At 46.2% G+C, this 25455-nt stretch overlaps 2 protein-coding genes across 7 annotated transcripts in view; one reads left to right on the plus strand and one right to left on the minus strand.

Moving 5' to 3' along the window:
* WTAP (WT1 associated protein) overlaps positions 1-5960 on the minus strand; it is a 29189-nt gene extending 23229 nt beyond the window's left edge. For 3 of the 6 annotated variants that reach the window (XR_002346869.1, XM_005659114.3, XM_021101793.1), the window contains exon 1: positions 5335-5535. The gene's annotated coding sequence lies outside the window, so the exon portion shown is untranslated. 6 annotated transcript variants of the gene reach the window in all.
* LOC102157641 (translation initiation factor IF-2) lies at positions 4868-15270 on the plus strand. The gene is made up of 5 exons (XM_013992444.2): positions 4868-4871; positions 4997-5162; positions 5263-5435; positions 5509-6319; positions 14736-15270. Exons 1-5 carry the CDS (start codon positions 4868-4870, stop codon positions 15016-15018), a joined length of 1437 nt encoding a protein of 478 aa, XP_013847898.1. The 3' UTR covers positions 15019-15270.

Below are 25455 nucleotides of genomic sequence, written 5' to 3' on the forward strand. Positions count from 1 at the left end.
ACTCTCACCATATTTATCTCCAGAGGCCTACTTCCATTTTAGCTTTTTTTTTTTTTGGTATTTTTTTTGGCCGTGCGCATGGCATATGGAAGTTCCTGGGCCAGTGATGGAACCTGCACCACAGCAGCAACCTGAGCAGCTACAGAGACAATGTCAGATCTTTAACCAGCTGTGCCATAGCAGGAACTCCAATATTACCATGGTTTTAATGTGAGTTCACTCCACTAGGCTGCAACCTTTTGGAATCCACAATCAAGTGTGATGTTTCCTTGAACTTCCCATTTGCCTAGAGCTAAATATAGGAGAAAGATAATGTATTTAATTAAAAACAAACTACAAGAAATAATTTTGCCATTGACTCAAAAATTGTGCATACCAATTCCTTGCTATCCCTTTTATTTTTTTCTCAACTCTTCCCATGACCTGACATTTTATTTTATTTTGCTTTTTAGGGCCACACCCACAGGATATGGAAGTTCCCAGGCTAGGGGTTGACTTGGAGCTGCAGTTGCTGGCCTACACCACAGGCTATGGCAACATCAGATCCTTAACCCACTGAGCCAGGCCAGGGGTTGAATCTGCATCCTCATGGATACTAGCTGGGTTCGTTACCGTTGCGCCACAACAGGAACTCCAACCTGACATTTTATATACCTAGCTGTTCTTCCCAGTTATAAGCTCCATGAAAGAATCAGTCACTGCTGCTGCCACAGTACATATAGTAGGCATTAAAATACACCATAGGAGTTCCCGTCGTGGCACAGTGGTTAATCCGACTAGGAACCATGAGGTCTCGGGTTCGCTCCCTGCCCTTGCTCAGTGGGTTAACGATCCGGTGTTGCCGTGAGCTGTGCAGACAAGCAGCTCGGATCCTGTGTTGCTGTGGCTCTGGCGTAGGTCAGTGGCTACAGCTCCGATTCGACCCCTAGCCTGGGAACCTCCATAAGCCGCAGGAGCAGCCCAAAGAAATAGCAAAAAGACCAAAAAAAAAAACAAACACCGTAAATGCAAAGTATGACAAATGAATTTGTTTCGGTTACTATTCAAACCGTAAAAGTGAGGAGTACCCCATGTGGCACAGGGGAAATGAGACTAGTATCCACAAAAAACAAACAACAAAACCCACAAAACCTCTTGAGTATCATAGATAATATTTAATATAAACTCATTTTAAAAACTAGTACATGTTTCTACAACCTGACACCTCCCCCCAGGTTTATTTGTTCATTCTTTTCTTAATATATACTTATACAGATTCTTAAAAGAGTATTAAAATAAACCTAATTGCAACTTTAATTAGCAGTAAATCAGCTAAACTGTTTTTAAAGGGTATTTGAAGGACTGGGAAACACATAAAGAAGTTCAAATAACCCTGCTTTTCTAGAAGGTGGCAAACTGTGAAAACAAAAAAAGCAGGAGAACCTCTGAGCCTCAGTTTCCCCATTTTAAAAAGGATTACCACCAGCATAGCTCCAAATTATTGTGCTATTTTTGAAAATAAATATTAGCCTTTTGGCATAGTGACTGACACAAAGTAAGCATTTTATTATTAGTTTCCCTCTTCCCATTAGGGAATAAAGAAAAAAACCACCATAAAAAATAAGGATGCTCAATCATACTTCATAAAGAATCTGAAGAGAGAATTCACAAATTGAGGATAAGAATCTTAACATGTTCCTGTTTTTGTTTCTAAGCCCCACTGCAGAATTCTTGGTGACCCCCCCCCCAATTTTCAGAATTCTTAACAGCAGGTTATTTACATTTTTAGCCATAGCTTACTCTCTTTTGAAAAGTTTGATGCTGGGTAGACTTCAATTACACATTGCTTAGAGGATATCTAGATTTTCTTCATAAAAACAAACATCTAAATGTGTAATGTTAAGTCGGGGTAAATACGAGTTTCGTATATATATTTGCATTTCATATGTTGGCTCTCAATCACATGTCATTCCACCTTATGGAATATGTAACTTAGGAAATCAAAGCATAAGCATTTAGAAAAAATTCCCTCATCTTTAGCTGATGAAAAGTCAATCTTTGCTTGAGATTCCATGACGTGCCACAGTAGTGAAATGGACAGTGCGGCAAAAGGCAAATTAGAACAGCCTTAAAATTTGAAAACACCAACATTCAAACTATTTATTCAAAATAGAACCTGATCCTCAATTCTGCCTTTGACACTGCACATGTGCTATGCAATTTATTACTTTTCAAGGCCATTTTAAAAAAGCACAATTGACAAGCACAATAACCACTTAAAGTCAATTCTAGATTCATAAAGAGCATGTATATTGCAGGTTCTTAGAACAGTCTAGTCTCATATCAGAAAAACAGAGTAACTGAATTATCATTTGGAGTTGAACCTTAAATCTTGAAGGGAAAAAAATGAATATATACCTACTGCTATGAGTCACTTATTTAATAACCATAACTTTTCAAAGTTAGTCCCCATTTTCCAGATGATGAAGAGTTATGAGTCAGATTAAAACAACTATTAATCTAAAATAGGGAGTTAGGACCCCAAACTCAGTGCCTCTTAAAAGCTGGTAATGATGAAGATGGACCATTCTCCCACCCCTCCATCCTCAACAATGATTAAGCTTAGCTAGCTAAAGTAGAGAACGGAAAAAAGCAAGAGAAAAAAAATAAAAACCGGCAAATCTGGCTACCTTTTAGCAAGCTTAAGAAGACTGGTTAAAATACTATTTTATGTTGTATGTAAAAGTTTGTTATCCACGTCAAGAACTCAGAAATAATATAGTTCTCGTGTTTAGAATGTCAGAATCTACTCTTGATGCTTTACACTGACAGACAGCTTTGGCTGGAGAACTCAGTTTTGGCTGGCTAGGTGTCTAGCATCCCAGATTCCAGTACTTCCCTGGCTCTTGGTGTCGTAAGTTCTCCCTTAACAGAGCATCACGCACTAGCCCACACAACTTCAGTAAGAAAGCATGTACCTCGCTGAAACTAATCATAATCCAACTTAAGGAACTAATCTGACACTGTAAAGTCTACTAGTGAGGAACTGGAAGACCAGCTTGTCTTGACTATGTAGCAGCAAGCCACTACTTGGACTGCAGTCTCCCAATCAGCAAGAAGAGGATACCAATTTTCCCTGCTTTGCAAAGTGCCGCACATCTCAATGCTTCAAGTGCCATAAAGATGCCATACAAACAAAAAAAATTCAAATTTAAATACTAACATTAACATAAAAGAGAACTTTAATGTGCTTTTAGGAAAGATTAAATTCCACCAACTATATTTCAAGACTTGAGAACATTTACTTATAGCACTGGTTCTAACCTGATGCACCACCTTTATATCCAATGAGATACACTGTTATAAGAATCGAAGTTTTGCTCTGACAAGCTTGGCAGAAAATATTTAGAGGCAGAAGAGTGAGTGATAATAAAAAACAAGAATAAACCAAATGAACACTATCTAGGTCTTGTTTTGCCAAAGGATCCCACAAATTTTTAGGAGCAAGGAACATTTTTTTCAGAAGTGAGATAATGTACAATTATATGAAAATGATCAACAAGACATCTAAAAAAATGTTGTCTAGGGTATTCCAGTCTACATATATACACACAAAACTGTAAGGGACCCTGAAAACTAATAACTTCATAATTATTAGCTTTCAGAGCTAATAACTTCTAATAACTTGTATTACTGCAACTGTCATCTCCACGTCATAACGCTGCCATGGGTTTTCTACACTATACTAACTCATTTCTGGCAAATACACAAAATTCAACCAGAAATCTAGATATTATTAAGTTTCATAGATGAGCTAAGTAAAAAACAGCAGTGCCTGGGACACACTTATTATTACTTTTGTCCTTCTGGACTTCGAAATTGCCTGAGTTCCACCACTGAGAAGTGAAAATACTGATCACTTAACTACAGCCATCTGCTTAAAATAATGCAAGATTTGAAAGAACTCAAGGAATACAGCCACCCAAACCCTTAAAATCGAACCCCATCTTTATCACAAGTCCCAATTTCTTTAAATTTTTTTTGTTTTTGTCAAATTTTTTGTCTTTTAGTCTAAAATTTTTATTATAGTTAATTTACAATGTTCTGTCAACTTGTATTGTTCAGCAAAGGGACCCAGTTATTTATATATATATATACATACACACACACTTTTTCTCACATTGCCCTGCATTGGGTTCCACTACAAGTGATTAGATACAGCTCCCTGTGTATACAGCAAGATCTTTCCCAATTTCTAATGCTCGTGATTTCTTTTCCCAACTTGCCTAATCGGACGCTACTGAATGACAGGTGTAAATAAATAAAATGCAGGCATCTTGCAATTTTTTAACAGAGCTTTAAATACCTCTATGTTTATGTCACAGAAACCTTAACAGTCAAAATTTTAAAATAAAAAACTCAGTGGATAATCACTTCCACTGTACGCCTGACACTCATGTAACATTGTAAATCAACAATTCAAGTTTTCTTTAAAAGTGCAAAAAACCCGCTTAGAACTTGGGGTGAAAGACCTGTGACTTCCACTTTTCTTCTTCAGCAATGGAATTAATTAAATTCTGAGATGGAAAACGAGAGGAGCAACTCAGGACTGTAACATACCCATGGAAGTATTTTTCTATCTCGGGCAAAAGAACAGTTTCCTACTTCACAATCAGGGTTCCTTAGGATTTTCACATAGTCCTTTGGGATCAAACAGCCAAGTGACTTCATCAAAACAAGAACCTGGACTTTCCCACTGAGGTGTTCCCCACTGACTAGAGAAACAGGGTTCTAAGAAATTAAAAACAGCTTTATAGGAATCCAAGACGAGAGTTTAAAATGCTATGAAGATCTCGGGCTCAAAAGAGCATGTATTTTAAAAACCACGATGCGTGCAATCATTTGAAAATGGAAGTCCACAAGAAAACGCAGCGGCGGTAATACCCCACTGCGCGACGTGAAATTCGGTCAACGAACGCTGCTTTCCCTCCCCTGCTGAGCTCGTGGGTGCCGCCAGACCGCGGGATCCGCTCGAAAGGAGGTGGGCGCCGGCGGCACCGAGGCGGGGACGGGACGCGCGCCGAGGGGGCGGCCTCCCGGTGCCGCCGGCCCGCGGGAGCGCCCACCTCGCCCTCGGGCCCGGAGACGGAGAGCGAAGGTAAAATGGCCTCGGGGCGGCGGAAGTGTGCCCGCAGCAGGAAGGCGGCGCGGCTAACGGGAGGCTGGCGGGCCCGGGGACCCCGAGTCGCCCTCCGTGCCCTGTCCGCCCCTTTGCCGGGCCAGGCGGCCGCGCCTCAGCCCCGGGGACCCTGAGGTCCTCGCCGCCGCTCTGGCCGGGGCCCGGCCCGCACCTACCTCTCCGGACGGAGGCCGCGCGGGCGCCGCCCAGTCACATAGGCCGACCGCGCGCCGCCGCTCGCTGCCCGGGCCGCCCGACCGCGCTGCCGCCGGCCCCCGCGCGCCTCCTCCCGCCGCAGCCCTGGCGCTCCCCTTTATTTGCGGGTCTCGCTGCCACAAAATGGCGCTGAGGGAGGAAGCGAGGCCCCGTCGCCCCACCCCCTTCCCCGCTCCTCCCGCCGCGCCGCCCCGCCCCGCGCCGCCGCCGCCGCCGGCGCCCGCCCTTCTCCATCCCGCCATGTTCGCGCTCGGCCCGCTCACCGACGAGTCACCTCCCGGACGCGGACGCAGCGACCCGCCCGCCAGGCCCCGCCGCGGAGAGGAAAGACGAATGGAAGGCGCCCGCTGGGGGCCTCGAGGCGCTCGGGGAGGAGCTGCGCCTAGTGGCACGGCCCGCGGCCGCCCCAGCGCTTCCAGCTCGGCGGGGGCGGGGAGGGAAGCGGGCCGCGGGGAGGGGTGAGCCGCGAGGTCGCAGGTCAGCCGCGGGGCATCACGGGAAGGCCGGCGGGGGTCGCGCTCGGTGGCGCTGGTTGGACGCGCTCGCTGGGCCACCTGCGGCTGCAGCGCGGCCTCTGGCGGAGGAATCTGGGCGAAGGCGGCGCGTGATTGGCCGCGTCTTGGTGCAGCTCCCAGCCGTGGTGCTTCCGCGTGCTGGCGGCCAGGTGCGACCTCGGCAGCGGGCCGTGGGCTGGGCGGCTGGGCAGTGTGGACTCCGCGAGGCCTCACTAGGTTTTGAGAATTTAGAAACCGGGGCTCCCTCTTTCTTCGGGAAGGACGGCCTCTTGGACGCTTGGTTTGTCCCCGCCTTGACATCTCGAGGCGCAACCGGGGAGCTATTGTTGTCTAGCGGAGAGGTTGTGCGTATGTCAGCAGCCCTAGGGGCACCTTGGTCATCCAGAAACAAGGGACCGGAGAACCTTGGAAGGTTTTTGAACCTAGTAATGTAAGTTTTAAAATTTGAATATATTCAGGTAATTCTTTTAATTTGGCTGGTATTATCTAGCCTTACCCAAACCATTTATCCTCAGGACGTGTGCTGGAATGAGATAATCTATAAGGATAGTATTAAAGTGTGTTCAAAGACCAAAATCCGAAGAGAAAAATGGGCAAGGCATGAATAGACATTTCACACCAAAGAACAGCAATGATCCTTAAATATGAACGGTTGTTTGTCCTCGCGCGTAATGGAAATGCACATTGGAATTCTACGAATAAACCGTGCTCATTAACCTTCTGGTAGGAATTGGAAAGTGATTCAAGCCCTATGGAGTACCAAGATTATATATGCACTTATTCACATGTCTTGCAAATTCCACCTCTAACCCTAACCTGATTCTGAAAATACATCCTCACATACAGAAATAACATGTAGGCAAGGTTTCTTGTTGCACTGTCCTCACAGAAGTTTAGAAATCGGAGTTCCTGTTGTGGCTCAGCGGTTAACAAACCCAACTAACATCCATGGGTTCGATCCCTGGCCTCCCTCAGTGGGTTATGGATCTGGCGTTGCTGTGGCTGTGGTGTAGGCCGGCAGCTACAGCTCTGATTTGACCCCTACCCTGGGAACCTCCGCATGCTGCGGGTGCAGACCTAGAAAGACCAAAAAAAAGAGAAAAAGAAATAACCCATATGTCCGTTAGTAGGGAACTGGCTATACATGATCCATCCCTACCATGGGGTATGGGATACAGTACAACCATAAAGTATGAGGATAATATTTATGTGTTGCTATGAAATGCATCCCAACCTATATGGAAAATTGGAAGCATATCTTAGAAACAGTAAAAATGGTCATTCATCTAGGAGTTCCTGCTGTGGTGAAACTGGCAAAGGTTGGGGGGGGCATCATGGGAGCATCGTGTGGCAGGTTTGGTCCCTGGCCCCTCACAGTGGGTTAAAGTTCCAGTGTTGCCGAAGTTGCAGCAGCTCAGGAACTCCATATGCTGTGGGGTGGCCAAAAGTGGAAAAGAAAGAAAGAAAGAAAAATAAGTGGTTATCTGCGGAAGTTCCCATGTGGCTCCGCAGGTTAAATGTCCGGTGTCGTCACTGCGGTGGCTCAGGTTGCTGCTGTGGCATGGGTTTGATCTCTGGCCCCTGAATTTTGCATGCTGTGGGGACGGGACAAAAGGGGGTTACATATAGAGGGTGGTGGAGGAGAAAGAAAAGCAACACTTTTTCTGAATTTGAACTTTTAAAGTTTTATATAGCAGAGAAAGTAAATTTAAAAGGAAGCAAAAGTTGATAGCAAATTAAGCTTAACTCTGAGTCACATTGGTAGCGTAACTGTGTTGTTACACAGAGAAAAGGATTATTTCCCCAGGACTTTTGGACAGGGTACTCTAAGAGAATTATCTGGTGGGATATAGTCTAAGGATGAGAAAGAAGTGCAAAGGAATCTTTAGCTTCACTCTGTTTTATAATTAATGGTAGTAGTATTGTTGCTGTGGCTTTGAAACTATGTGTATTGTAGGATAATGCAAATAATTTAATTTTATTTTCTTTTTATGGTTGCCCCCAGTGACATATGGACATTCCTGGGCTAGAGCCTGAATCAGAGCTGCAGCTGCCAGCTGATGCCACCACATCAGATTTGCTGTTGCCACACTTGTGACCTTCACCACAGCCTCTGGCCATGCCAGATCCTTAACCCACTGAGCGAGGCCAGAGATTGAACCCGAATCCTCATGGATACTAGTTGGGTTCTTAACCTGCTGAGCCACAATGGGAACTCCTTAGTGTTTTAAAGTACAAGACTTTCAGTGTAAGAGAAATGAGGTATAAATAGAAAATCAAGGAAGTTCAGGAAAAAAATCCGTCATACCTTTGAATTGGATATATCAATTTGCGCACACGATTTTAAAAGTAAATGTCCTAGGTCTGTGCCCCATAAGGGCCTAGAAGCACTAGGATGGTGACCACTTGTCCCAATTTGCCAGGGACTGAGGATTTCCACAGATGCTATTGTGTTAAAACTGAAAGTGGGAGTTCCCATCGTGGCTCAGTGGTTAACGAACCTGACTAGTATCCTTGAGGACGCGGGTTCAATCCCTGGCTCTGCTCAGTGGGTTAAGGATCTGGCATTGCTGTAAGCTGTGGTGTAGGTTGAAGACTCGGCTGTGGTGTTGACCGGCAGCTACAGCTCCGATTTGACCCCTAGCCTTGGAACCTGCATATGCTGCAGGTGTGGCCCTAAAAAGACCTAAGACAAAAAAAACAAAACACAAAACTCGGAAGTGTTCCAGACAAACCGGGATGGCTGGTCACCTTGACAGTAACAGTGGCAGTACACCTGGCGTCCAGCTCATGACTCCTAAGTTCCATTCTCACAAAATAGAGCCAGAGCTCCTCAGAGAAGTGTCTAGTTCCAGTTCTGGGTCAGGGAAAGCACAGGGTGAAATAGACGTTTTGTTGTGCCTGGGTGCAAAGGAAGTGCTTAGGCTGATGCAGATATGTCAGCAGGACTCGGGAGAGCAGGCAAGACTAATCTTCAGGGAGAGAAGTCAAATCCGTGCTTGGCTCTGAGTGCAGAAGAGCAGGAATCAGTTGGAAAGGAACCTGGGGAACTTTGGGGGGGAGGTTGATGAAAATATTCCACATTATGGGAGTTCCCGTTGTGCCTCAGCAGAAACGAATCTGACTAGTATCCACAAGGATGGAGGTTCGATCCCTGGCTTCGCTCAGTGGGTTAAGGATTTGGCGGTGCCTTGAGCTATGGTGTAGGTTGCAGATCTGGCATTGTTGTGGCTGTGGTGTAGGCCGGTAGCTCCGATTTGACCCCTTGTCTGGGAACCTCCATATGCCGCAGCCCTCAAAAGCAAAAAAAGAAAGAAAATATCCCACGTTATGATTAGAGTGATGGTTACCCAGTAGATACATTTGTCAATATTCATCCCAAAAAGAAAAATGAGTTATTTTGTGGTGCAGTGGATTAAGGATCCGTATTGTCACTGTAGTGGCCTGGGTTGCTGCTGTGGCGAAGGTTCCATCCCTGGCCCAGGAACTTCCACGTGCATAGCAAGGCCAGAAAAAAAAAAATCCAGGAGTACCACTAAAATGAGTGAGCTTAATGTGAATTATTCCTCATGTATGTGATACCTTTATTGTATATGTCATTAATTTTATCCTCATGTGTATGTAAATTATACCTCAATAACGTGATAAAGATGATTTCCTGTGAACATCTGCTATAGCACAGGCGTCCTCACCATCGCTTGCATTTGGGTGACTCGAAGGCAGACAGGAGTGGGAAGGCTTCATAGTGAGATGAAAGGCTTCACGTGTGCCCGCCCTGTTGGAGGCTGTTGGCACAGAGAAGCTGGAGGCAGCTGACTAGAAGCAGGCCAGAGTTCCCTTTGTGGCACAGCAGAAATGAATCCGACTAGGAACCATGAGGTTGGGGGTTCAGTCCCTGGCCTCGTTTCAGTGGGTTAAGGATCCGGCGTTGCCATGAGCTGTGGTGTAGGTCACAGATGAGGCTCGGATCTGGCGTTGCTGTGGCTCTGGTGTAGGCCGGCAGCTACAGTTCCGATTTAACCCCTAGCCTGGGACCTTCCATATGTCATGGGTGCAGCCCTAAAAAGCAAAAAAAAGCCCCTAGAAGCAGGGCATCCAGTGTGATTGGTTAGGGGTTGGTTTTCTCTGGTAGGTTCTCAGTTTCAAGTGGGGACAAAAATTAGAGAAGCTGTCAGTTTTTAATCAAGTCCGGGCCATTTTGAGCTCATTGTTGTAGGTTATTTTTTCTCTTCCTGCATTGTTCCTTGTGACAACTATCTGAATTCCTGTGAGTTTGACTTACAGCAGGCTGTTTCAGGGCTTAGTTATCAGAGATAAAAGAATTGGTTTCCTGGGCAGGTTGCTGTAGGTTGTGGGTGAGAATTCTTTTTTTTTTTTTTTTTTTTTTTGTCTTTTGTTCTTTTTAGGGCCAAATGTGTGGCATATAGAGGGTCCCAGGCTAGGGGTCTAATTGGAGCTACAGCTGCCGGCCTACACCACAGCCACCGCAATGTCAGATCAGAGTGGTGTCTGGGACCTACACCACAGCTCACGGCAACGCCCGATCCCCAACCCACTGAGCAAGGCCAGGGATCGAACCTGCAACTTCATGGTTCCTAGTTGGATTCGTTTCCACTGCACCACAACGGGAACTCCAGCATTCTATTTTTATATGTGATCTGGCCTGTCTATTTGTATATTCAGTCTTCAGAAGCAGAGGGGTTTTTTTTGGGTTTTTTTTTTTTTCCCCTTTTTTTGGCCATGACCAGGGCATGTGGAAGTTCCTGGGTCAGGGATTGAACTACAGCAGGACCACTGTAGTGACAAGGCTGGATTCCTCAGTCCACTGAGCCACACAGGAACTCTAAGAAGTAAATTTATTTTATTTTATTTTGTCTTTTTGACTAAGAAGTAAGTTTTAAAAAGACATTGGTGGAGTCCTGTTGTGGCTTGGCAGGTTACGAACCCTGTGAGGATATGGATTTAATCCCTGGCCTCACTCAGTGGGGTAGGGATCCAGTGTTGCTGCGAGCTGTGGTGTAGGCCAGCAGCTGCAGCTCCAATTCAACCCCTGGCTTTGCAGAACTTCCATATGCCACACGTGCAGGAAAAAAAAGAAAGATTAATTAAAAAAATAAAAAGACATAAGAACCAGCTTGAAGAATCTCCCACAGGCCAAATTTAGGGCAATTTTAGCATCAAAAAGAAAATGACTACAATTGCTTGTAAATACTAAATAGGTAGCAATCTGACTCTGATTACACCTGGATTACACTTGACGAGGGCCAGACCAAGCTGGTGCTGTCATTGGAAATGATGATTATATCAGCCTACTCCTTCTCTGGAAATTAGCTATTAAGAGCAAAACATAAGTGTTTGCCCTGCCTTAAAAAAAAAAAAAAGAAAAATTGTGGTTCCCTCTGGGTAGATGAGGAAAAACTCTTCTTTCTAGTAGGGTGTTAGAAAAAAACTATAGACTGGAGTTCCCGTCGTGGCTCAGTGGTTAACGAATCTGACTAGGAACCATGAGGCTGCGGGTTCGATCCCTGGTCTTGCTCAGTGGGTTAAGGGTCCGGATTAAGGATTGCCATCAGCTGTGGTGTAGGTTGCAGACGCAGCTCGGATCCCGCGTTGTTGTGTCTGTGGTGTAGGCCGGCGGCTACAGCTCCGATTTGACTCCTAGCCTGAGAACCTCCATATGCCATGGGAGCAGCCCAAGAAATGGCAAAAAGAAAAAAAAAAAAAAAAATCCTATAGACCAAATGATGTAATTAGAAAATAACTGTCGTGCAAGTCCTAAACAAATAATTGATCCAGGCAAGGGTTATTAATGGCCTTTAAAACCTTTAGATGACACACTGCTGTGAAAAGGGAGCATTCCTGTGGCACAGAAATTCGGCTCCATAAGGTACCTAGCTGTGAGAACACACTTGTGTAGTGGAGCCATCTAGTGGTCACCACCGGAACCAAACAGTCCCATTTAGAATCTGAAATAGTGGGACAACCTCCCTCCATTCCTCATTGGCGGTTAGCATCAGCGACTTTGTGTTTTTTTGGCTGCACCCTCAGCATGTGGAAGTTCCTGGACCAGAGACTGAACCTGAGCTACAGCAGCGACCTAGGCTGCTGCAGTGACAATGCCGGGTCCTTAGCCCACTGAGCCACCAGGGAACTCCCAGGGACATTAATTTATTTAGCTTATGGTGTGTCAAATATGGAGATTCCTGGTTTTACATGTACAGAAGCTAAACCAGGCTCTCTGGACTAATTTTCTCTTTCTAAGCTACTGGCTTCTATACTGGCTTACAAACTTTTTCTGTGAGCAGCAGTGCAGTATGCCCACACAATATGTCTAATCTTTCAGATTTAATTAACACTTAAATTTCCTAACCACAATTAAAGCTAATAATGTTTAGTCTTCATCATTTTTGCAGACACCAAGAAACTCCACTGGTACTCTAAAAATGTAAGAAACATATATAATTAGATTTCTATCATAATTTTTACTAGTACTTTTTTTTTTTTTTTAATTTTAGGGCTGCACCCGTGGCATATGGACGTTCCCATGCTAGGGGTCAAATTGGAGCTGCCACTGCCAGCCTGTACCATAGCCACAGCAACTTGGGATCTGAGCTGAATCTGCGACCTACACCACAGTTCATGGCAACGCCAGACCCTCAGCCCACTGATGGAGGGCAGGGATTGAGCCCACATCCTCTTGGATACTAGTTGGGTTGGTAACCCACTGAGCCACAGCGGGAGCCCTAGCACTGGTTCTGAAATGTTCTTTCATTGCATCTCCTTGGACAGAGTGCTGAACACTTGCAGGCTTTGCTTTCTTGTATTGCTTTGATTTAATATTATTTGTCATATACCCAAGAAATATATACTAGGTACCTGGCACTGTTGTGTTACATACAGGGTCTTCAGCCCAAACGGTGGCTGTGCAGTTGAGTTCTAAGTATTCTGAATCCTTGGTGGGAGCAGGGAGCAGAGATAGATAATAGAGGTGTGGGGAGCTCAGACTCACTGGCTCTTGGCTTGTCGGTGACTAGGAAATCCCTTCATTAGGAGAAATAAAAGGGATAATTGGAGATAATTTCCCTGTCTTGATCTCCATTCAGGGTAAATAACAGCTTTCTGAAAAGGATTGGCTGTGCCGGCGTGACTAGGCAGTGCCGCCCTCCTTCCGGCTTCCACCAGGGTCTGTGGCAGCGCTGCCCTGCCGGGAGCTGTGTTCCTCTTCTTGCTGCTGGTCCCCTGATTGTGTTTGAGCCATAATGTCTTCAGCTCCTGGGATGAATCATGGCTGGTACAAGGCAGTGTTCTTCGGTTTTGTTTTTTGGCCGAGCCCATGCCCTGTGGAAGTTCCTGGAACTACGTACAACCTTTGCCTGCAGCAACTCTGGATCCTTTAACCCACTGAGCCGGCCCAGGGATTGAACCCCAGTCTTCGCAGAGACCAGAGTCACTGATTGTTTTTTGTTTTTTGTTTTTTTTTTCTTTTTTGGCCTCCCCATGGCATGTGGAGTCCTCGGGTAGGGATCCGATCCAAGCCTTGTTTGTGACCTGCAGCGCAGCTGTGGCAGCACCGGGTACTTGAACCCACGGTGCCAGGCCAGGGATCAAGCCTGTGTCCCAGGGCTGCAGAGGTGCTGCCCCTCCCTATCCTGCGGCAGCACAGCGGGAACTCCCCAGTGTTTCTGAATACGAGTGCTGTTGGTGTTTTGAGTGAGACAAATCTTTTTGGTGTGTAAAAGTGTTCTGTGTATTTTGGAACATTGAGCATCCCTAGATTAACCCACTAAATGCCTGGAGCACCTCTCTTTTCGTGTGACAACCACAAAGGCCCCCTCTGTATTTCCAGTACTCCTGGATGGGCAGGATGCCCCATGAGAACCCCTGATTCATAGCGAGGGGGCGGGAGGGCATCGTCATGCCCAGTCTTCTTGCAGACAGAAGTGGCCAGTTGACCCGTTCTGGCCAGGACCCGAGGTGGTCTCCTGGGGCCTCTGAGAAAGATTTTCCTCTGTGATGGAAGTGAGGAGAAAGTGCTTCCTCCTCCCCTGTTTTTCTTGTGTCTTAGCCGAAGAAAAGGGAGAGGCGGGGCTGCTTTGCCTGTGCAGTGACCATCTTATGATCATGATGCATCAAGTGGCAAAACAGAAAGCAGCCTGCTGAGAAGGCAGAGTGCAGGGTGGAAAGTCCCTGGATCCTGCACAACACTGTTCTGCTTCCAATCCAGGGATTGCTGGTCGCTGGGCTTTTTGTGAAGTAAAAATGGAAAGTCCTCGTGTTTGAAACCACTGTCCAGCAGGATCCCTGTGAGCCATGGCCAAGCACGTTGACTAATAGTTACAGGAAAAGAGGGCACTTACCTGATAAACAAGTTAAAGAAAACGGAAAGTTACCCACAAAGCTAGGTTTTTCTCAGGACAAAATATGGATATTATAAAATAGGTGCAGAGTTGAATATTCAAATTGTTCAGATGTGAATTGTGTTTCCTTTACTGAAGCCACACATCAAAAGAACTGTTCTTCCTGTGGCATTTTGCTTTATTGTTTGGACATTATGGGATGACTCCAGCCCTCATTGTATAGTGGTGTGATAAAGCAGATCTTTAAATTCCATTATTCACTTCTAGAAAATCGAACTTTATAGGTACACAAATCTAGGTACATTATAAGGCTGTACACCCAGACCCAGGTACATTAAAAATACAAGGGGCTTGGAGAACCTTATTTTCAGAACTTTTCAAAATACTGTTCTGTTGGCTCTGATGCTTGCTAACTTTGTTTAACCTATGGGAGCAACAGGTAAATTCTGTTGGGACAAACACTCGGTGAAACCTCTTTTTAATTTTTAGAAAAGACGTCTCTCCATTCCCCACGAATTACAGACCCACTAGCCCAGGAGACAGTCCATCTGGAAACCACATGCCTGGCCCCCCGCCAAAGAGGCCCATTGAACTGTCGGCAGTTGGAACATTGACTGTGCAGGATCGATGCCTACAGACACCTGTGAGAACGATAGCAGACTTATTTTCATTGCCCTTCCTGCCTTTATTCGCCTCCTGTTTTCCTTTGTCCCACTCATCTGTGTCCGTGGCTGCCAGCCCAGTACAGGTCTTCATCTTTCCTCATGGATGACCGAAACAGCCTCCCAGTTGGTTCCCCGCTGCCCACCAGAACCATCTTGGGCACAACAAGCTAGCCCTTTTCTAACATAACTGAGTGAGGGCTTGTGTGCCCGCAGTGCAGAACGCCAAGCTCTGATAACAGGTGTCTGCAGCCAAGTAAGTTTACTTCCAGGGTGAGGGAGTAGGAGACAAGCCTCAGATCCACTGTCTCTTGAGTTAGGGATGTTTTCAAGGGGAACAATAAAGAGACTGGGATTCGTCATCATCTTGTGACATTTCCGAGACATTTCTTTTTTCCTTTTTGTCTTTTGTCCTTTTAGGGCTGCACCCGCGGCATATGGAGGTTCCCAGACTAAGGGTCTAATCAGAGCTACAGCTGCCAGCCTACGCCACCGCCACAGCAATGCCAGATCCGAGCTGCGTCTGCAACCTACACCACAGCTCACGGCAACACCAGATCCTTAACCCACTGAGCGAGGCCAGGGATCAAACCTGCAACCTCACGGTTCCTAGTTGGATTCGTTTCCACTGCACCATGACAGGAATTCCTCTGAGGCATTCTTAATCGTGGTTTGGGCAGTCAGGATGCGTCCAGCTTACCATTCTCTGGCCAGATAGCCCATGGCTCTGGGGTCTGTGAGCCCATCTTGCCCTGAAGACACAGCCCAAGTTTGTACCTTTTTTTTGTTTTGTTTTGGTTTTTTTGCCATTTCTTGGGCCGCTCCCATAGCATATGGAAGTTCCCAGGCTAGGGGTCGAATCGGAGCTGTAGCCACCAGCCTACACCAGAGCCACAGCAACGCGGGATCTGAGCCGTGCCTGCAACCTACACCACAGCTCACGGCAACGCCAGATCCTTAACCCACTGAGCGAGGCCAGGGATCGAACCCGCAACCTCATGGTTCCTGGTCGGATTCGTTAACCACTGAGCCACGACAGGAATTCCCTGAGTTCATGCATTGATGGTGTCCACAGCAGCAACTTGAGTCCACTAATGATTGTGGTCAACACGGCTATCCCAGGCCTCCGACTCTGGTTGGTTAGTGTTCACTTAGCACAGGATTGAGATTAGAGGGAACAGAAAGAATCGCGGTCAGAGGAGACAAGCAAAGGAATAAAGTTTGGGATAGAGAGATGAGTCACAAACTCTGCAGGGGAGCTCAGTTGTAGGGAGACTGGGTTTAAGGAATACAGCCCTGAAACCTGGCATTTCTGCTGTACAGCACAGGAAACTGTATCCAGTCCCTTGTGATGGAACATAATGGAGGAGAATGTGAGGAAAAGAGTATATATCTGTATGTACACACATATATATATGAATGACTGGGTCACTTTGCTGTACAGCAGAAATTGATAGGACATTGTAAATCAACTATAACAAAAAAATATTTAAAAAAAAATACAATGCTGGAAGAGTTCGACTTTCCATGTTAGGTTCACTAAGCACAACCCCAAATCCCAGGCATGACGTCACAGCAAGGCACACTGGCTGGGGACCTCAGGCCCCTCGGCAGGCAGTCTGGAAATACCAACAGGTGCAGACAAAGCATGCCCCCCCAAAAAAGCCTGCTTCTTACAGCCAAAGACCCAGGCCAGGGGCAGCCCAGTGAGACAGAAAACCTTTACCCAGCAGCCAGTCCCAACACTGCCATCCACTCCTGCTCTGGCTTCTCGTCAAAACCCCGGTGAACCTGGGTGTGGTTAACTGGAGAGACGCCAGGCCTGGATTGCCTCACGACCTGGGCACTGGAATCCGTCATTTAGTACAGCTTTTTCACAGATTGCAAAACGGGAATTGCTTTATAGGGTTCTGGGAAGGAACACCACCTAGTAATGAGCCACAAGCAGCAAGTGCAGACACTGTGCTGCAAAGCCCTAGGTCAAGGCCAAGGCACTGTGGGTTCTTAAGCCACAACCCAGGCCCAAGCTGGGGAGGCAGGCGGGGGTGTGCAGTCAAGAGAAGGGACTGAGGAAGCCCCAATGAAATGAGCTAGAATGTTCCAGTTCAAAGGCGGGCTTCGCCCTCTTGGGGAGGGAGAAGTGCGTGTGTGAGACGTGTCGCCCAGTCGGGAGATCCCAAGGTCTGGCTGGGTTTCTGGGGAGGAAAAGTGACACCGGGGAAGGTATGGACGGAAGGACAAGTGGGAAACAATGGCTAACATTTTGCTGGACGTTTGTACATGGTGTTTCATGATCCTCGCAAGCAGACATCGGGGGAAGTAAGGGCGTGTATTGGTCCTGTTTGACAGATGGGACAGCTGAGGCACAGAGATCAAATCATAGCGCTGCTGACAAGGGGTAATCAAGTGGGAGAGAAAGGAACCTACCGACACTGCTGGTAGGAATGTAAATGAGGGCAGCTACTCTGGCAACCGGTATGGAAGCTCTTGGAGAAGCTAAAAATAGAGTTGCCATGTGATCCCACTGCTGGGCATATATCCCGAGAAAAGCATCATTTGGAAAGATAGATGCACCCCAATGTTCACCGAAGCGCTCGCTGCAACAGCCGAGACACGGAGGCAACGGCGGTGTCCGCAGACCGATGAACGGATCAAGACGATGAGGTGCATACGTGTACCATGATGCGCTACTCAGCCGTAACGAAGGAGATGATGCCGTTTGCGGCGTTTGTGCGTGAACCTAGAGATGACTTTACTGAGTGGAGTAAGTCAGGCAGAGGAAGACAAATGTTACACCACCTCCCTATGTGTGGAATCTAAAAAAAGACACAAAAGAACTCATTTACAAAACAGGAATACACTCACAGACATATAAAACAGATTGATGGCTATCAAAGGGGGAAGGGAGGGTGGAGGTATTTGGGAGTTTGGGATTAACATGTGCACACCACCTACCATCTATAAAATAAGTAACCAGCAAGGACCTACTGCATAGCACAGGGAACTATACTCAATGTCTCATAATCTTCTATTAGGGAAAGGAACCTGAAAAAGAATCTGAGAGTACGTACATACGTGTGTGTGTGTGTGTGTGTGTGTGTGTGTGTGTAACTGAATCACTTTGCTGTACACCTGAGATTAACATAGCATTGCAAATCAACTGTACTTTCGTTTTTTAAAGAAAAGAAAAAGAAGAGGTAATCAACTTGGATGAAGTTAAGCTGATTTCAGAGTCCACTCTTTTTTTTTTTTTTTTTTTTTTTTGGCCTTTTTGTCTTTTTCTAGGGCCACACTTGCAGCATATGGAGGTTCCCAGGCTAGGGGTCGAATCGGAGCTGTTGCCACTGGCCTACGCCAGAGCCACAGCAATGCGGGATCCGAGCCGCATCTACAACCTACACCACAGCTCACGGCCACGCCAAATCCCTACCCACTGAGTGAGGCCAAGGATCGAACCCGTGTCCCCATGGATGCCAGTCAGTTTCGTTAACCACTGAACCACGACGGGAACTCCAAATAGTATGAGATTTAGCACTTATACTTCAGTCAACAATGACAGTTGTTATAAAGTACAGCAACGACCTCAGCAGTAAACTAGCAGCTGATGGGCTAAGAAATTATAATATCAAGTATTTAAAATTAAATTTACGGAGGAGTTCCCGTCGTGGCGCAGTGGTTAACGAATCCGACTAGGAACCATGAGGTTGCGGGTTCGGTCCCTGCGCTTGCTCAGTGGGTTAACGATCCGGCGTTGCCGTGAGCTGTGGTGTAGGTTGCAGATGCGGCTCGGATCCCGAGTTGCTGTGGCTCTGGCGTAGGCGGGCAGCTACAGCTCCGATTAGACCCCTAGCCTGGGAACCTCCATATGCCACAGGAGTGGCCCAAAGAAATAGCAAAAAAAAAAGACAAAAACAAACAAAACAAAAAAAAAATTAAATTTACATTCAAACAACTATGGAAAGTTCTCATAAGAGAATAATTTTATTTATTTTGAATAAAACTTCAGATTTATGGAGTTCCCATCCTGGCTCAGACTAGGAACAATGAGGTTGTGGGTTCGATCCCCGGGCTCACTCAGCAGGTTAAGGATCCGGTGTTGCATGAGCTGTGGTATAGGTTGCAGACGCGGCTTGGATGCTGCATTGCTGTGGCCCTGGTGTAGGCCGGCGGCAACAGCTCCAATTAGAACCCTAACCCGGGGACCTCCATATGCTGTGGGAGCAGCCCTAGAAAAGGCAAAAAGAAAAAAAAAACCCCAAAAAACCCTTCAGATTTGTTCTTGAGTTTCAAAAGCTCATGCGGTGATAGTGCTATTTGTCTTTGACCAAATCTTGATCATAACAATTGGCCATTTGGCATTCGACTAAAGTGTGCATTGAGGAGTTCCCTGGTGGCTCAGTGGGTTAAGGATCAAGCATTGTCACTGCCATGGCATCGGTTCCATTCCCTGGCCTGAGAACCTCCATGGGTTCAGCCAAAAAAAGAGTGTGCATTGATTGCATTTCCAGATCCCTTAGAAAGTGACAAATAGAATTACCATTATATTTCTTAGTATCCTGTGACTATTCATTTATATCTTAGGATGTATTACCATCACCAGTTATAGCATCATTTATATGTATATATAATATATATGGATTTTTTTTGCATATGATAGACACCTGTGAAATACTAAGCCCATTTCCTCCTCTTCCTTGTCACAAAGGTAAGTACATGGTCCTGCTTCTCTTATAGTCAGACGTGGCCATGGCAGTGAGTTCCAGAAAATGGTAAGTGGGCAGAGGGCATGTGGGTGTTTCCAGGCTGGGCACGTTACAGTCTTGCCCATTCCCACCTGCCAGCTGATAGAGAGGAAGGCGGGGAACATGCAGACTGGGTAATGTAAACCCTGCAGAGGCGGGAGTTTATCTGTAGGAGCAGCTGGTGCTACTCTTATTGAAACTCTTCTAAAGGAATTTCAAGAAGCACTTGAAAACAACTCAGGAAGCCATCATATGTGTAAAAGCATCTAAATTGTGACTTTGTGTACTTCTTTTTAAGTGTCAAAGTCACGTCTGGGCTGACTGGGGACCAGGCGTTCCTAGGCAAGAAGGTGGCATCAGCCAAGGTTCTCCTCCAAAATCTCCACCGAAAGGACTCAGGGGACAGACCCATGGGGGAAAAAATCCACATTAGTTCTGGAAATCTGGGAGAATTTCTGGTAGGTGTAACATTGATGTGTTGCCATCACATTGAGCAACCGTGACTCATAGGATGTTGTCATAAAGTGACTTCCTTCTTGTCCCCAGCTGTGTCATTACACTGGCCTGCTGGGCTTATTTTTTCTTCACCGCTGGGCCAAAGGCTGGCCCCATGACTTCTCTTCTTTTTAATTCTTAGGTAATAAAAAGTCATATAGTCTCTTGAAGTCAGAACACAGGCACAGTCTTTCATGCCCCGTCCTATGTCATAAAACTCTAATCTAAAGCTAGGAGTTCTTGGAGTTCTTACCATGATGCAGTGGGTTAAGAATCTGACTGCAGTGACTCCGGTCCCTGCTGAGGTGTGGGTTCGATCTCTGGCCCGGCTCAGTGGCTTGATCTGGTGTTGCCGCAGCTGCAGCTTAGATTCAATCCCTGGCCCCTGACTTGAGAACTTCCATATGCCAGGTGTGGCCACTAAAAAAAAAAAAAAAATTAAAAAAGAATGAAAGATTTGAGACTTTTCCTTCAGCACAAGCCTGTAGGAAGCCAGTAGCCTGCATTGGGAGAAAGCGCCAGGAAGCTTGTTGCTGTTGTTTCTCTGGTTGGTCTTTTATTATTATTATTATTATCTTGAAAAAAATGCATTGAAGTATAGTTGATTTACAATATTGTGTTAATTTCTGCTGTAGAGCAGAGTGACTCACTTTTACCTGTGCGCATGTCCGTTCCCATATAAATGAGCACAGAACACTGAGTAGATGTGCCTGTGCTGCCCAGCAGCCTCACTCTGTTCCGTGCTTCCTTTCTTAGCAGCTCCCTGTGGCTTCTGACTTCTCCAGGGATTGAGCTGGGGGAATGTGGAGGGTCTGGTATGGTGGGTGGGGGCGAGGTGGGGTTCGTGGGGGTCTTGACGACCATTGTCTTGCCTGGCAGTTGTTTAAAGCGGACACTTTTTTATTTTATTAAAATGTGATTGATGCACCGTGCGGTGCCAACGTCTGCGGTACAGCAAAGCGACCCAGTCATACATACATATACCTTCCTTTTCTTATGCCGTCTTCCCTCGTGGTCTCTCTCAAGAGGCTGGAAAGAGGTCCCTGTCAAAGTGGACTCTTTCTCTCTTGGTTTTGGAGGCCGTCCCATCACTGAGGATTTTTCACCCGTTCAGTCTGAGAACGGAGGCGCTGCGTCATGTACCGGGGAAACTCAAGCGGAGAAACGCAAATGTCTGCCTTGGACTCGAAAAGTTCAGGCTGAACAGAACAGAAAACCAGGCCAAAGAAAAGTCACGTTTTAACAAAATGGATATTATGTCCCAAAGATCAGACATTTAAGCACAATTTCCAAAGGGCATTCACAGAGTGGTTTTCCATTTAGCACTAAGAGAAGAGAGTCTTATTCTGTGCGATCAAAAAATTGGGAGTCAGGAGTTCCCATTGTGGCTCAGCGGTAACAAACCCCATTAGTATCCATGAGGACACGGGTTTGATCCCTGGCCTCAGTCGGTGGGTTAAGGATCTGGCGTTGCCCTGAGCTGTGGTGTTGGTTGCCGACACGGCTGGGATCCTGCGGCGCTGTGGCTGGGGCCTAGGCCAGCAGCTGCAGCTCCGATTGGATCCCTGCCCCGGGAACTTCCATATGCCACAACTGTGGCCCCAAAGAGACAAAAAAAGAGAAAAGTCGGAGTCACACAGACATAGGAAACCACCATGTGGTTACCAAAAGAGAAAGTGGGTGCGGGATTATTAGGAGGAGGGGATTAACATAGACCCACTACTATATGTGAAAAGAGATAAGCAACCAGGAACCTACTGTATAGCACAGGGAAACTATAGTCAGTATTTTGTAATAACCTATAATGAAAAAGAATCTGAAAAAATGCATCTGAATCATTTTGCTGTATACCTGAAACTAACACAATATTGCAAATCAACTATAATTCAATTTAAAAAAAAGTTGGAGTCAGAATAAAATATCATATACTTACCTTAACCAATGCGTGTTTTTGGCCATAGCCAGGGCCTGTGGAAGTTCCCTGGGCAGGGACTGAACCGGAGCCACAGCAGTGACCTGAGCCACAGCAGCAACCACACCAGATCATTAACCCATTGAACCACCAGGGAACTTCCAAGAATGTATTTTATTTATTCACTTATTTATTTTTGTCCACACCCGGGGCACATAGAAGTTCCTGGGCCAAGGATTTAATGCGAGCCAAAGATAAGACCTATGCCACAATTGCAACACCACCAGATCCTTAACCCATTATGTTGGGCTGGGGATCAAACCCGTGCCTCCACAGCCACCCAAGCTGCTGCAGTCTGATCCTTAACCCCCTGTACCGCAGCGGGAACTCCCCAACGATGCATTTTAAATTAAACCATGCAAATGCACGTTTGTTCAGTACTTTTCAGATGAAGAGCTATAATTAATGATGCATTGCCTATGATTTCCATTTTCAGTTCTCTGAAGTGGAGTGTGAACTTAAACATCTAAACAGCAATCTAATCCTTTAATTGTTTCATGATTGTCCCAATGTCATATATTTGTTTTGCCCACGGCTAATTGAACAGTGATTATTTTTAGTTGCTCACTTTTATCAATTCTTCGCAAAGCATTCGATTTAGTTTTCATTAAAATAATTTAATTCTTTTCACACTCATATTTTATCAGTTGATACAGTACTTAATGACATAATTTCAATTACTAGTAAAGAAGTAAAACTAGGCATGAATCTGTTTTGGTGGCAAATACACCTGACTCTTGCAAGCATCCGGCTCAACTGTTGGGGGCAGTAGAGAGTGATCTGTCTCTGGTCATTCCTGCGATTGGCATCTGTCCGAATGCTCTACAGAGAACAGCGGGAGAATGTCTGTTAATCTGGAAAGTTGTCGATGTGGACTGTTCATTAAAAAGCTTCCACCATAATTATTCTGCCTGGAAAGGCTGGGTAGATTGGGAAAAGCATGGACCCTAGGGTCAAACAGATCTAGGTTTAAATCCTGTATTATTTGTTTTTCTCATTCAGTGACTTTGGGAAAATTACCTAATCTTTTCCTTTTCTTCTCTTATCTTTTTTGGCCACCGCCTGGGAGTTCCTGGACCAGGGATCAGATCCCAGCGCAGTTGCGAACTACGCTGAAGCTTCGGCAAAGCAGGACCCTTAACCTACTGCAGCAGGCAGGGGATTAGCGCTCCAGAGATGCTGCTGATCCTGTTGCACCACAGCAGGAGCTCCTGCTTAATCGTTCTGAATCTCAATTTCTTTATTTGTAAAAATTGGTAAACTAGGCATGAGAGTTAAGCAAGACCAATTGGTAAAGATTCTGGTCTATAGATGCTCAATCAGCAGTAGCCGTTACTGTGCTGGGGGTGTGGTGCGTAGTTGTTTTCTTGTTGGTCTTCCCCAGTCTGGTTCACTGTCACATTTCCCCACTTTGCCCAATGCCCCAGTGTTTTGCTCGCAGCTGCTCCCAGAGGACATGAGTAATTCTTTACAACTGTGTTTACCCTTTTGATTCAGTAACTTGTGGGTAATGATGTTAGTATTTTTTTTTCCTCTCTATTTTTTGGCAGGTACACAAATTCTTTCCCAGATTGTTGTCATCATTCAGCTTAACTTTGCTCCAATTGATCAGTTTTCTACAACTATTTTTCTTCCTTCCTCCCTTCCTTTCTCTCTTTCTCTTTCTTTCTTTTTTTCTCTCCTTCCTTCTTTCCTTTCCTTTCCCCTTCCTTCCTTCTTTCCTTCCTTCCCTCCCTCCCTCCTTTCTTTCTTTCTCTCTCTCTTTCTTTCTTTCTTTCTTTTTCTTTTGGCATGCCCATTGCATTCAGAAGTTCTGGGACCAGGGACTGAACCCATGCCACAGCAGTGGCCCAAGCCACAGCAGTGACAACACTGGATCCTTAACCCACTGGCTGCCAGGGAACTCTTTTTTTTCCCAACTTTTTTTTTTTTTCTCTCTTTAGGGCACCCGCAGCACATGGAAGTTCCCAGGTTGAATCGGAACTGCAGCTGCTGATCTATGCCACAGCCACAGCAACACAGGATCTTAGCTGCATCTGTGACCTACACCACAGGTCATGGCAACGCTGGGTCCTTAACCCACTGAGCGAGGTCAGGGATCAAACCCGAATCCTCATGGATACTGGTTGGGTTCATTACCACTGAGCCACCACGGGAACTCCCTAACCAACTATTTTTTCTTAATGACATTTCCTAAGAACGTCTTTCATCTCCCTCAGAGAGGCTGTCTGTCTTGCTACTAAGATTGTAAGCTCACCAGACCAAGCTGCAGGCTGGGACTGTATTGAGGCTGAGAAGACTTGACCATGGGGGCGCTGGGGTATGACCATGCACCGTGAGCGAGTGCCCAGTGCATCCCACCAGGCCCTAGACATCTCTCATCTTCTTTTGAATTCTTCTTTGTCTACTGTTCCAGTCCACAATTTTGCCTTCCATGGTCCGGCATCCTTTGCTGGCCAACTCACTCAGTTTGGTGCTTTTGTAATAGTTTTACCTCTAGGACAGTGGTTCTCAATTAGGGGTGACTTGACACCCAGGGAACATTCGGTAATGCTGGAGACAATTTTGGTTGTCACAGCCAGAGGTGGGTGAGTGCTACCAGCCCCCAGTGGGTAGTGGCCAGAGGGGCAGGTAATAGCCTACAGTACGCAGCCCCCACGGCGGAGAGTTGTCTGGTCCAGAATGTCAGCACGTCTGGGCATGAGGTCAGACCTCCTGCTCTCTTGGTTCTGGCTTTGACCTAGACTCCAGTCTTTTGGGGGTGGCCTCAGGTCTGCCTGTCAGCATCCCCAGACACCACTGTCCTTCCTGGGTGACAGGTTCCACAGGACAATGACAAAACTCCGGGGGGTGGGGACAATGGCTGCTTCTACACTTAGCTCCTCACAGGCTTCGTACCCAGAGGACCGTCCATGTGGATCGTTTAATGAGTAACAACAGAACATGGAGGTTAGGAGTTTCCGTCGTGGTGCAGTGGAAATAAATCCTACTAGTATCTATGAGGATGCAGGTTCGATCCCTGGCCTCGCTTAGTGGGTTGGGGATCCACATTGCTGTGGTTGTGGTGTGGGCCAGCAGCTGTAGTTCTGATTTGACCCTTAGCCTGTTGAAATTGTGGTATAGGTCGTATCTGTGGCCCTAAAAAGCAAACAACAACAACAACAACAACAACAACAAAACAAACCAAAAAAAACCCCTGGGAAGGTTAAAGCACCTTTGAAATCCTTTCTCATCCACCCTCCAACTCCAACGAATGAATTCCCCAAAGCCTGGACCAGAGATGGAGCAGCGTGCTGGGCAGGCTGTGCAGGTTTGGCAGCTTTTCCCACCGGGAAATA

The sequence above is a fragment of the Sus scrofa genome, chromosome 1, assembly GCF_000003025.6.
Source record: "Sus scrofa isolate TJ Tabasco breed Duroc chromosome 1, Sscrofa11.1, whole genome shotgun sequence".
Classification (NCBI taxonomy): Eukaryota; Metazoa; Chordata; class Mammalia; order Artiodactyla; family Suidae; genus Sus; species Sus scrofa.